Source organism: Pseudophryne corroboree, chromosome 5 (assembly GCF_028390025.1).
Source record: "Pseudophryne corroboree isolate aPseCor3 chromosome 5, aPseCor3.hap2, whole genome shotgun sequence".
In the NCBI taxonomy this organism is placed as follows: Eukaryota; Metazoa; Chordata; class Amphibia; order Anura; family Myobatrachidae; genus Pseudophryne; species Pseudophryne corroboree.
Genome location: NC_086448.1, coordinates 790,565,504 through 790,579,291, shown reverse-complemented (window position 1 = coordinate 790,579,291; position 13,788 = coordinate 790,565,504). Strand labels below are relative to the sequence as shown.

General features: G+C 44.5%; 1 protein-coding gene across 1 annotated transcript in view; it reads right to left on the bottom strand.

Annotated features, from left to right (window-relative positions):
* Positions 1-550: 550 nt before the first annotated feature.
* MEOX2 (mesenchyme homeobox 2) overlaps positions 551-13,788 on the bottom strand; it is a 132,086-nt gene continuing 118,848 nt past the window's right edge. The window contains exon 3 of the mRNA XM_063924420.1: positions 551-7,782. Coding sequence (XP_063780490.1) covers positions 7,558-7,782 — 225 coding nt within the window. The 3' untranslated portion in view covers positions 551-7,557. The remainder of the gene's footprint in view (positions 7,783-13,788) is intronic.

The window sequence follows — 13,788 nt, the reverse complement described above, 5'->3', positions numbered from 1 at the left end:
GCATCTGCTGGTGTGTGCAGAAACTCTGCTACATCCTCAAGCCTGTTCACATATACTTCCAAAAGGCATCAGTTAATTCAGCAATGGTAACTACAATAACAGAATATGGTAGAAATACAGAAGAAGAACACTGTGTAACTGATGGAAGGTCTGATAGAGCAGGCACAAAGCCAAAATGGCAAAATTCAGCTTAAGAGGATTGTATAAATAGAAACAATCGTAAAAGACTGCGCTTCAAAACAATAGTGCAGCAACAAAAGGCCGAGGTGGTCACTTTCACCCCAAAAAAGCTCAATGTCAGTTCAGATACTTGCTATTGTGCCCACCCCTGGTGTACTTGGACATTCCGAGCAAAGTTTATAGGTCCTCCGTAATAGTAATCGACGATATTCGTCTAAGCCTTCTTGCCCATTTAACAGGTGCATTAATCCTTTTCTTTCCTCTGATAGGTCGACCTTGTACCTTAGTTAGTCCACACACCACCAAATTTAGAAGAAAAGAGAAATGTATATAGTGAAGTACCGTTTTTTATTCACAGTGTTTTTAAAAATTCATACTTTCAAAATTTCCATAAGAAAAATCCACCATTAGCTGGAAGACCCACGTACCAAACAATGTGGGGTGTCAAGAGTACCTCTCCTTATTCCAGTAGGTCCATCCAATCGCAGATGTTTAAATACTTTCCTGCGGCTTGTGTGTTTCCTGTGGCTTGTGGCAACACACAACCACAGGAAAGTACTTAAACATCATGGACCTACTATCACTAAGGGAGGTGAATAAGGAGAGTTAACCCCCCAACTGGATCATTGCTGTGAATCCCGGGAGATAACATACTTTTGCTGATCTGGATGGGCACTCTTGACTGAGGACCAAGTTTGAGAACCACTGTACTAGACCAACATGAGCGCTTGAGCCATGACGTCCACAAATATTAGCGCTGTGAGGCTCCCGCCACACTCACAATTACCTTGTGTCGAGTATGTCAACGGCAGCTACATACTACTGGAACCACTGGGGTCTTCAATGGCCAATCAGCGCCTCTCTGTCATTGTTCAAGGTGACAGTGAGGAGCAGAATCTGTGAGCACAGTCTTGATTGTACCAGAGACCTCCCAGTGCCAATGAACCTTATTCCCTTTACATATATTAATAGAGCTGCAGTTTTCCCAGATTAGCTTCTCCGGCAAGCTGAGATGTCCTTCCTTGGTGTCATTTAAATGAAGATGGCTCATTAAAATTGAACTACGGTATTCTAGGATAACAAGTGTCATCTTGGCAATGACAAAAACATGGACAACAATTTAGTGTAATTGAAAATTTATGTTTTTTTTTATTATTGAACAATTTCTTAAACATTTTTACACAGTACAAACAATGTTTTGCTATGTTGTATCTTGTCCTTGTTCATGGTAAGTGAGAATGAGTTCTAATGCATACATATATATAACATATACACATAGCCAAGGTACAATCTTGGATAGTCCATACGCAGAAGATTCCACTGTCATTTCCTTCATGTAAACCAAATATTTCATTGCCTGGAAACCAAGAGTAGTCTACGGTTTCTACATGGGGTCCCCGACTCAAAACCATCATGGAGCCCGCTTTCACACACTATTGTCATGTGCACCCAAACGACAGAAACAGTGAATACCGTTTCGTAAGTATGCAGAGTTCAGTACAGTTCTTCTACCCAGTTTGTCGCTATTTTCAATCGGAAAATACTTAAGGCCAAGATTTATCAAGCCTAAGAGAGTGCTAAATATCACGGTGATACAGTACCAACCAACCAGCTCCTAACTGCCAATATTCAAATACAGCCTGTAACATGGCAGTTAGTAGCAAATTGGCTGGTGCCGTGCAATTTATCACTCTCCAAGGCTTGATAAATCTGGGCCTTAATATGTGAAGGCTGCAACTTTGTGGAGTAATTAATCCAACTAGCACAATTCAACAGAGCTAAGGGAGAGATTTATCAGAGCTTGGAGTGAGAAAAAGGTGGAGAGAGATAAAGTACTGTCATTTTACAGGCTGCGTTTGACAATTAGGAGCTATTTGGTTGGTACTTTATCTCTCCGAGCTTTAATAAATCTCCTTCTTAGGGTTCTATTTAAGAATGAGCCTCAACAATTCCAGTAAAAACCCTGCTCCTAACTGGACGATTTCTCCCTCTCACCGTCAGCCTAACACTTCCAGAGAAGAGTTCCAGTAATATGTTCCTGCGAGGCCAGCAGCCACACACGTGCCTCGAGATGCGTCATGGAGGCGATACACCGAAGACTCTCCGACTTTGCCGGTACTGCATGGCAAGGCATGGCTAAAGCTGTGCTTGTCGACACTTGTTAAATAGACTCAGGCAACTGTCCCCATAGATTTCCAGGTGACGCAAAATACGCTATCACCTTTTGTTAAATTGAGAGAAGCTGGGACAAGCATTTTTCCGCTTGAGAAAGGGCTTTTCTCAAACGCTTAAATAGACCCCATAGTCTGTGAGTTCCAACTACTGCCTTCATATAAATAATACTGTTTGGCCACCTGTAGAGGCTTGAGTCCCATTGGGATATTGTCCGAAACCTTTAGGTATAAAATACAATATCATTGTTATCATTATCAAAATGTTGACAAATATTTGCAGTCAATCTTGCAATTGATCTTATTAGAGACGCTTGAATCATTTTGAAAACAGTTCTCAAACTCGTTCATCAAATCTACTCAAAAGTCTGAAAAATCTAGGAAATTCTTAGGGAAAGATTTATTACAGCCTGCAAGAGATAAAGTGGAGAGAGATAAACTACCAACCAATCAGCTTCTGTCATCTCACATTCTGTGTTTGAAAAATGTCAGGAGCTGATTGCTCGGTACTTTATCTCTCTTCAGTTTATCTATCCTAAGCTTTGATAAATCTCCCACTTAAGGTGTATACACACTGAGCAATTTTTACCTGTCCCAGCGATGTTCACGGCTGGTGTGGTATTGAAGGTCGACCACACTTAGGTCAACAGTGTCTAGGTCGACATGAACTAGGTCGACAGGGATTCTAGGTCGACATTGTCTATGTCGACAGGTCAAAAGGTCAACATGAGTTTCTTTAATGTTTTTTGGTGTTGTTTTCGTCGTGCAGTGACCAGGAACCCCAATTAGAGCACCGTGTCCCCTTGCATGGCTCGCGCTTTGGACAAGGTTACCATTCTCAATCATAGTCCACGTGGATCGTAAAGTATGAGAAAGTTCAAAAAAAGAAAAAACTGAAAAACTCATGTCAACCTTTTGACCTGTCGACCTAGAACATGTTGACCTAGAGACCCTGTCGACCTAGAAACCCTGTTGACCAATAGTGGTCGACCTAGACACTGTCAACCTAAGTCTTGACGACCTGGAGACCGGATACCGTTCACGGGGGAGGTGAAACACTTTTCACAGTAGGAGTCTGTGGAAAGTGGTTCACTCGGCTGTTCAAGCAGCCCGACGGATGGTGACGGCTGGTGACAGCTGGCGATGATGTGGGAGCATGCATTAGCGCTCACCGCTCATTGCCCGGCCATACACACTGGCCGAGTTTGAGCTCAAAGTAGCTCAAAACGCCAAAAGTGAGCTACTTTGAGCTCAAAATCGGCTAGTGTGTATGAGCCTTAGTAACGTTGGCCACATTTTGATGGCCATCATGCTGTTTGGAAGACATTTGGCAAATACTTATGTGCTCAACCTACATCTAGCATACGTGGTGAATGTACCCAAGTTCTCACTTTCCATTTTATATTAATTTCAAGAATTTAGCTAGACCACAGATGAGCCGGATCACACACGAACTGAGAACAAGTCTGAGACTGTCAAACAAGACCGGTTTCAACTTCAATCTGAACTATTCTAAAGGGCCCCATACACCACAACGATATGTCTGAGGCTGAAGTCGGAGGCGATTTCCCTTGAACTCTTCCTGGAGTGGTTCCATACGATTACATACGATTTGGTAAATTTTGCATGCAATATATCTTATGCGATCCCAGCCATGCCTGCGGGAACCGACATATCACGAGTGCAGCACTAACGATCTAGGGGAGCCGATCCGACACTCACGGCAACGCGCATCAGATCGGATCGGATACACCTCCAAAATGCCCGATTTCACCAGATATATTGTCCCGAATGCCCGAAATTGGATGAAATCGGGCATTATCATTCTAGTATATGGGGCTCTTAACACCTGTAATCTTTAGCCACCTGGTTGGATGCGAAAGTGCGTCAGGATGAAAAAAACAAACTGTAAGTTTGTCATCTTTTTCAAACGAAAAAGCATAAGTGAAGTAAGGAAAGTGGAGTATCTCTATATAGGAGTATATTGCGGATTGCGGTATTGTTGTAATGTAATCAGGAAAATTGCAGGATGTATATTTACAGAGCTTAAGTCGTTTTTTATTATTATTTTTGTTTTTTTGTTTTTTTTTCTAACTGATTTTTGTTGCACTGTATTCAAAAGACTAATGGGGTAAATTTATAGACACGGAGATCAATGCATGAATTTTTCTTTAAAATTCTGCCAAAATTGTGGATAAAAAAGTGTCAATTTTTTCTCCATGACTTTAGAAAAAAAAAACGTTACTGGTGAAACAGAAAATAACACAACTGTTTCTAAACTAAAGCGTATGAGAGTGTAAACAATGATCAAGGTAGGTTCTTAAGCAATAATGCAAGTCGAGATAATTGAACCGCAATGCCTGTGTTGTTTTGTTCATCCTAATTGAAGATTATCTTCTTACCTACAGATGTGTCCTCATACAGTGCAATACGCCATGCAATGTAAGACACCGCGCCGCGCAGTGTAGCAAAGCATCTTTGCCTTTAAATTTGTGTCTTATTCGCATCGCAAATGCAGCAAAACCCCACTTAATCTGTACTCGAGACACCGGGTTGTGACTTTAAACACAGAGGGATTAGTTTTAAATACGTAAAAAGTTGCAGATAAAGCACAATGGAACTTGGCGTGAAAAAAAGCCATGAACGCTCTATCACGGGTGTGGTATGGAAGGTAGATAGTAACTAGGTCGACAGTGTCTAGGTCGACCACTATTGGTCGACAGTAACTAGGTTGACAGGGTCTCTAGGTCGACAGGGTCTTTAGGTCGACATGGTCTAGGTCGACAGGTCAAAAGGTTGACATGAGTTTTTAATGTTTTTCTGGTGTTGTTTTCTTCGTAGAGTGACCGGGAACCCCAATTAGTGCACCGTGTCCTCTCGCATGGCTCGTTTCGCTCACAGATTACTGTTCCAATCGTAGTCCACGTGGATCGTTAAGTATGAAAAGGTTCAAAAAAAGAAAAAAAATCGTTAAAAACTCATGTCGACTTTTTGACCTGTCAACCTAGAACATGTCGACCTAGAGACCCTGTCGACCCTAGAGACCCTGTTGACCAATAGTGGTCGACCTAGATAGCGTCGACCTAGTTACTGTCGACCTAGAGACCGGATCCCTCCATCATAGCACTTTGTATACAGATTCACTCATCTGCTCACAGACAACGGCACTGAGAGGGGGGGTGGTACTAATTACCTGGGCTTGTTGGAGGGGCCTGGCATGCTCCCCTCTCATCACACTTCCCCTTAATGGGATGCAGTTAAAATGGCACCAGACAGGGTCGAAACACCGACGCTGGAATCCCGACCGACAGCTTAAGACCGGCGTCCAAATCCCAACGGTAATCAGGATCCCAGTGCCAAAATACTGATGCCCGGAATCCCGAACGTTGTTACATTGGGACTTCCTCGCGTCCTGTCACGGGGGTGGGAGGTTAGGTTTAGGCATTAGAAGGGGGGGTTAGGGTGCAGGGACCGGAAGGTTAAGGTTTGGTACCGGGGAGGGGAGGTTATGTACTCTCAAGGGGAGGTTAGGGTTAGATTTAGGCAGCGCGGAAGGGAGGGATAGGGTTAGGCACCACTTATACACCCACAAGGGAGGGTTAGGGCTAGGGAAGGGTACAAGTGAGACTTAGGGTACTTTCTGGGGGGTTGTCGGGATTCTGATGGTCAGGATGCCGCTGTCAGTATTCTCACCTCCAGCTTTCTGTCCATTGGGATATCATACTGAATCCAAGCCAACATCTGCAGCCTCTCTCTCTATCCCAGCACACGCTGCTGTGTCCTGGGCTGCAATGGTTCTAGGGAGGTCGCTGCCAATGTGTGCAGCAGTCTCCTTTGCCTGCAGGGATGATTAGCAATAGCACTGATCGTGCCCCTTCCCCCTGGTTCTGCCCATAGCTGAGCGGCTCATGGCACCCGCCACTTCGCAGTCACAAATAGTTGTTTTCCCCATGGAATTGTGATTGTGACGCCCCGAACATTACCGGGGCCTGGGCTATCTCTCTACGGCCCTGCTCACAGATGTACAACTGTCACATGAATCAGTGTGGTCTCGTTAAGTGCTTTTGGCGCATCCGATTGTATAATTTGTGCAGCTCAGACGCTTATTCAAGCAAAAAAGACGCAAGTCGTTTATCACGACTGTGGCAATATTGTACGAGGACACATTTGTATTGGGGGCAGTGTTGCTATTGCTGCCCATGAAGCAGTTATACCGCTGCACTTCAGAGATAGCAACATGGTAATAAAAGGCACAAAACACTACTGTACGAGGGACATTTATCAAACCTTCTAAAGAGGACAAAAAGATGCGTTGCCCATAGCAACTAATGAGATTTGCTATCATTAATGTAGTAAATTGTATAAAATGATAGCTAGCCTCTGATTGGTTTCCTCTGGGCAACGCCCCCGCTTCTCCTCTCTAAACGGTCTGATTGGTCTCCCCCTATATATGAATGATATGAATAGCAATTTTAAAATCTTTTTTATCCTTCATAACATTTCTTTGACGGTTGCACCGTGTTAGGAGGTAAACACCAGCGGGCTATGAGAAATAAATGTATCAGCTTTACAATTCTAACCTTGAGAAAGCTCCTTTCAATACTATGGAAATATTTCTGTAAACATAAGTGCAAGCTACAGTAAAGCAAGATTACCTGCTCAACGTCACCACCTTCATATTCTAAAGTATTGGAATGTTCCAAACCAATTTTATTCATCATCATTGCCCGGACAAGGGAATTAGGCATCCGAAGCCCAGACGTCGCTCAGTGACAACCCTCCCCACCCCCATTTTGTGATGGGGGTGGGGAGGTCTGGCACTGCAGTGTTGTTGCACTTCCCACATTTTTTCCTTCTCTAAAGGTTTCATGACCCAAGATAAATGAATCCAAGATAAAAAAAGGATTTTGGCTAAAGCTCAAACACTTAAGAGGATTCAAAGAAAGAATGCGTGGACTTGTGCCCCTAAAGTTTGCTGTGCCCTAGACATCTGCCTGTTTTGCCTGCCCTCGTCCCAGCCCTGTCCTTCGTCCTGTTACCAACTCATGTGTAAGACCTTAGTGTAGTCGTTAATGAAAATCTTCTTTAAGAGACAAACATTATTATTAGAGTCTATGTGCTTGAAGCTTTCTTTCAGCCAGTCTTTGCCATGTCATTTTTCTTTCCTGAGAACAAAACTGGTTCCAAGTCACTTTTCACGAAGAAATCATAAATGAGCGTGTTCGGAGCTCTGATCGCTGTCACGGCTGTCGTCATTGGCTAGTGAGTCAGCCGTGTGCTGGAGACTCGCCGCTCCGATCCCAGAGAGCTCGGAAGGCAGCAATGTCCCTTTTTTCACATTAACCAGTTCTTTCTCTCTCGCTGCCGCCCCCTGTTGGCCTCCTTTCACTCGCTTCCACTTCATTCTGCGATTCTGAAACCAAACTTTCACCTTGTAGAGAAAAAAAGAACAGTTTAAGTTTGTTAAATACACAAACATATTCCTATAGTAAAATTGCAACATATAGGGGTCGATTCACAGTCAGTCATTTCGGCACGATGTAAGGGCAATCTGCAGTGCGCACAAAACCCATACATAAGGTAGCCTCAAGCATTAAATCTCCATCACAACAGCATTGCTCCAAATTGTAATGACCCTGTAGTACAGATGGTGTAATGGTGAGCATTACCGCCTCACAGCACTGAGGTCATGGGTTCAATTCCCACCACATCCCTAACTGTGTGGAGTTTGTATAGTCTCCCAGTGCTTGCATGGGTTTCCTCCCATAATCCAAAAATATACTGGTACAGTAGGTTATTTAGCTCCTGAAAAAAAATTAACCCACATTTGTGTGTGTACCAGTGACGTGCGGTGAGGTCTTTGGCTGGGGAGGCATAATAATATATATATATATATATATATATTTTCACATCAGATCTTAGTCCATTTTTGCACCTCCCTGCAGCCCATCGTAGGTGTGCGCAGCTAATTTTATTAGGGGGTTGCTCTGCCAGAGAGGCGTGTCTAGCACAGTCTTTTGTGCGTGTCTAGCACCACCCAGTGACATGTCTTGCACTGTTTTACATTCTCTCAGTAAAATCACATGGCTTAATCTAATTTGTCCCTAGTTCCTAATATTACAAGTAGATATAATACACCCCAGGGAAAAAAATTAAACATAATGGTGCGACCACCGGCTGGTACGGACTGTCTGCTACGGCATAACCCTGAGTCCTAGCTGCCACTGCACCCTATCGCTGCTTGCACTTTCCCAACCTATTCCTGACCCAGTGGCGGAACTAGCGAGTGATGGGCCTACATGCATATGCATTCCCCTCCCCCTGCCCCACATACACTCCCCACCCCTTGCAACCCCCAGCACCTACACCCTGATTGATTACAGCACACGGTATGAGCCGAAATTCACATTACGCCACACAGTATGAGCCGAAATTCACATTACACTACACAGTATGAGCCGCAATTCACATTACGCCACACGGTATGAGCCAAATTCACATTATGCTACACAGTATGAGCCGAATTCACATTATGCCACACAGTATGAGCCGAATTCACATTACCCCACACAGTATGAGCCAAATTCACATTACCCCACACAGTATGAGCCAAATTCACATTACCCCACACAGTATGAGCTGAATTCACATTACGCCATACAGTATGAACCAAAATTCACATTACCCCACACCGTATGAGCCAAATTCACATTACCACATACAGTATGAGCCGAAATTCACATTACGCCACATGGTATGAAACAAAATTCACATTACGCTTAGGGTCTGAGTTCTCAAATGGTTTTGACACTTGACACAGGCCGGACAGAGCCCTCACATCGGGACAGGTGTGTGTGTGTGTGTGTGTGTGTGTGTGTGTGTGATGCCGCTATCAGGAAACTGTTACTGCAGCCCTGTGCGGATCCACACACTCCAATGTTCTTGGTGAATAGAGTTACACATGATTTAAATTAAGCTGGACACTTGGAGGGTGGTGACAGGACTGCGGTAATGTGTTGTAAACGTGAGTCGTCCCCCCCCCCGTGCGCACGCCAGTGCAGCCCATCCAGCTGACCCCCTCTCTCACCTGAGACGCTGCTTCTGCTGCTGGCTAGGAGGGTGGAGGAGCAGGAACTAGACTGGAGAGTGCTGGCCACCGCCGCCGCATACTCTCCAGTTCCGGGCTTCCCGGGGCCGCCGCTGCTTTACTGTAGTGACCCGGGACAGCTCACACTAACTGCCGGGTCCCGCCTCCGCTTCTCCCACCGCCTCTGGGTGATTGGACGAGCGGATCCACCACTGGATCCGCTGTCCAATCACAGCAGTCATGCCTGAAAGCCCATCCCAGGCTGTCAGCGAGGCACTTGTATAAGTGCCGCTGTCCCCTTTCTTTCTAATGGGCTTTTAAAGCCCAGTGTTAGGCCCCGCCCCCCGCTGCATCCCCATTTTCACTGCGTACCGGAGGCACTTGTTATGAGTGCCTCCCAAAGTAATTTCATAGGCTAACTTCATTAGAATAATATTAAGAAGATACATATGACACAGAATATGTGTCTTATGTATCTTCTTTATATTATTTTACTCATTAGTGACAGGGGCCTCCCCTGACTGCACGTCCCTGGTGTGTACATGTGTTTAAGGCAAGTGGTTCTTATCTGCCATCAAAATTCTATGATAACACTTTTGCAACTTAACAGAAAATAAAGCAAAACAATATTTAGTATCTGGAAATGTTTCAATCAGATATTATTTATGTTTTCATGCAATGGAAAACTGTTCAGTACATTGTGTTTTTGTTCTGTAGGCTGTACACAATTTCTAACACAATTTCATGTTAAGTAAGTGGATATGAGAATGTGGTGGACATGTATCAAAGCTCGGAGAGAGATAAAGTACCAACCAATCAGCTCCTAACTGTCATTTTGCAAGCACAGCCTGTGTGCTTGTGTGTGCACAAAAGATCCCTGTGCACCACGAACTTTGTTCACCACAGACACACTGCGGCAGGTATCTTTATCCTTTTACAGTTTCCTCCCCGCTTTTCAGCGGTACTCTCATCAGAATTCATGCACCAGATCACCCTACAATGCTCTGCATCAGGGTGGACTGGTGTTAGTGTATCCTGTCAGCAGATACCGTTCTATTGTATTGTTCACTGGGCCTGTGCTGAAGACTCTCATCCCCTGTTTCACTACTACTGCACAACGGGGGAAAGCAGAATCTCAAATCACATAAGTTAGGGGCTGACTGTTTGGTATTTTATCTCTCTCCACTTTATCTCTCTCTCTTTGATACATCTCCCTGGGGGAGTAAATTTACTCAAGCTTCTAAAAATGAAAAGTGATGGTGTTGCTTTTAGCAACAAATTAGATTCTAGCTATAATTTCTCTAATGCTTCCTAGAAGATGATAGAATCATTTGGTTGCTACGGGCAACATCACCACTTTTCGTTTTGTATCAAGCCTTGGAGAGAGTGGAGAAGCAGCACAAATGAACAAATAATCTTCAAAACTGTAATTTATCTGGCCCAGACTTTGAAATGGCTGTTAGGAGTTGGTTGAATGATTTGGGCAACTACTTCACTTTATTTCCCTCCAAGTCTTGATACATCTCCCCCTTGGTGTAATCTGAAGCAGAGAAACTGTACGCTCATGCCATACTGCATGCTCCAACAATGTAATGTGATCAAACTGTATAGGCAGTACAGTGTATTATTTATTAGGGTGCAGATGTTATGAAAGGGTGCAGCTTGTTGTGAAATAATAATCTGACAGTTGCCTAAGGGAGCAGGTTAGGATGGGGCATCCAAACTGTAGGGAATAACAAAATATGTTCATTTACTTGATGCCACAGTCTAATGCAAAGGCCTCTAGATTGGTCATGATTAAAGCACAATTATTTGGTTTTTTTTATAGCTTACACACCACATTTGATCCGCAGCGCCCAATTACAGAGTTAACAAATAAACAAAACATGAAGACAGTGACTTACAGTTCAATACAATATACAGTAGGACAAGTACAGGGTATATAAACATAGCTGCATCAGTAAACAGCACTGAAATAAGTATCAGGGTGGCAGAAAACCGAAGGATTTGGTGCCATCAAAGGGAGTATTGAAAAGATGATAGGTTAAGTAAGAGACGTAAAAGCACATGAGGGAAGAGGAACCTGCTTGTGAGAGTTTACATTCTAAAGGATTGAGTGTAATGACTATGAGAAGGGGTTAAAGTAGGCCAGAACAGGGTGGAACTGCATTCTGTCACTTGTATTTGGAGACGGAATGTGATCCACTTCTGCCAGCCCACCATGCCCAGTCACTGCACAGGAAGCGCAGCAGTTCCCGCATTAACAGATGAGGCATTTGGCGCTAGACAGGAACTTCCTTTGCATGTCTCCCACAGTCCCCCTCTGATGGCGCTGGTGGCAGAAATGATACCCGTGGCAGTGAAACAGGAGGCAAGTGGGGGGTGGAATGTATGGGGGAGAGCTGTGTATAAGGGATAGTACTACTGTGGCATCATTTGTAAGTGGCACTACTACTGTGGCCAGTATGTGTAAGGGGCACTACTACCGTGGCATCATGTGTAAGAAGCACTACTACTGTGGGCATTATGTGTAAGCAGCACTACTACTGTGGGCATTATGTATAAGTGGCACTACTACTGTGGGCATTATGTGTAAGGGACACTACTACTGTGGGCACTATGTGTAAGGGCATTACTACTGTGGGCATTATGTGCAATCAACGCTACTACTGTGGCATCATGTGTAAGGGGCACTACTGTGGGCACTATGTGTAATCGGTGCTACTACTATGGGCATTGTGTGTATAAGCAGCACTACTACTGTAGGCATTATTTGTGTAAGCGTCACTACTGTGGGCATTATTTGCACAAGTGGCACTACTACTGTTGCATTATGTGTATAAGCGGAACTACTGCTGCAGGCATTATGTGTGTAAGGGTCACTACTGTGGGTATTATGTGTAAGGGACACTACTACTGTGGGCACTATGTGTAAGGGCATTACTACTGTGGGCATTATGTGCAATCAACGCTACTACTGTGGCATCATGTGTAAGGGGCACTACTGTGGGCACTATGTGTAATCGGTGCTAGTACTATGGGCATTGTGTGTATAAGCAGCACTACTACTGTAGGCATTATTTGTGTAAGCGTCACTACTGTGGGCATTATTTGCACAAGTGGCACTAAAACTGTGGCTTTATGTGTATAAGCGGAACTACTGCTGCAGGCATTATGTGTGTAAGGGTCACTACTGTGGGTATTATGTGTAAGGGGAACTACTACTGTGAGCATTGCATATAAGGGGCACTACTGTGTGATGTAACATGTATAAGTGGCACTTCTGTGAGACATAATGTCAAAATGGGGCACTACTGTGTGTTGTAACATCATGTGTAAGCGGCACTACTACTGTGGGCATCATGTGTAAGCGGCACTACTACTGTGGGTATTATGTGTAAGGGGCACTACTACTGTGGCATCATGTGTAAGGGGTACTACTGTGGGCATTATGTGTAAGCGGCACTACTACTGTAGGCATTATGTGTAAGCAGCACTAGTACTATCACATCTAGTACATAACATCTGTGCAGACATACACATTGTGGCTGAATCCATGAAGGATGCTGCTGCAATGTGATTGACATCGGCGGGCATTCGTGGTGCAGTGATGCGGCGTTGGGAGTGGCAGGACTGGGTGAACGGGGTGTTTTGGGAGCATTTTTGGAGCAGCTGCTCTAAAAAAAGATGGCCGCTGACTACCTGACAGCGCAGCCAGGCTGCACTGCCAGGGTCAACCTTACATCCGATGCCTCCGTAATCAGATTGTGGACACATCAGAAGATGGCCTCACTCATGCTGGGGCGGCCCTCAACATGTGCAGAGATGAACGCAGATCTGGCTCCGTGTGCAGCCACCTATGTTCATCTCTGAATAAAGCCCAAAATCTCCTAGTTATTTGCTAATATTTGTTACAGAGAGACAGACTTTCTTATGAATTTAAAAAGATATGTTTTTGCCATTTTGACAGGGGGCGTGGCCTCATTGGCATAAGGGTGTGGTCTGGTTTTGTCACTCTAGGGGCATGCCCAGCAATCCCGAATATACTGGAATGCCCCCAACTGAGCACCATCCGCGGGACACTGAGGTCTGCGGGTGGGACAGCAGGACAGGCCCAGAAAAATGTGACTGTCCCGCCTAAAGTGGGACAGTTGGGAGGTATGATAGATAGGCAGCAAGGACAGTGTAATGGTTAGCATTACTGCCGCACAGCACTGAGGTCATGGGCTCTATTCCCACCATGGGTAACTGTGTGGAGTTTGTATATTCTCCCTGTACTTGCGTGTGTTTCCTCCGGGTGCTCTAGTTTCCTCCCACAATCCAAAAATATACTGGTAGGTTAATTGGATC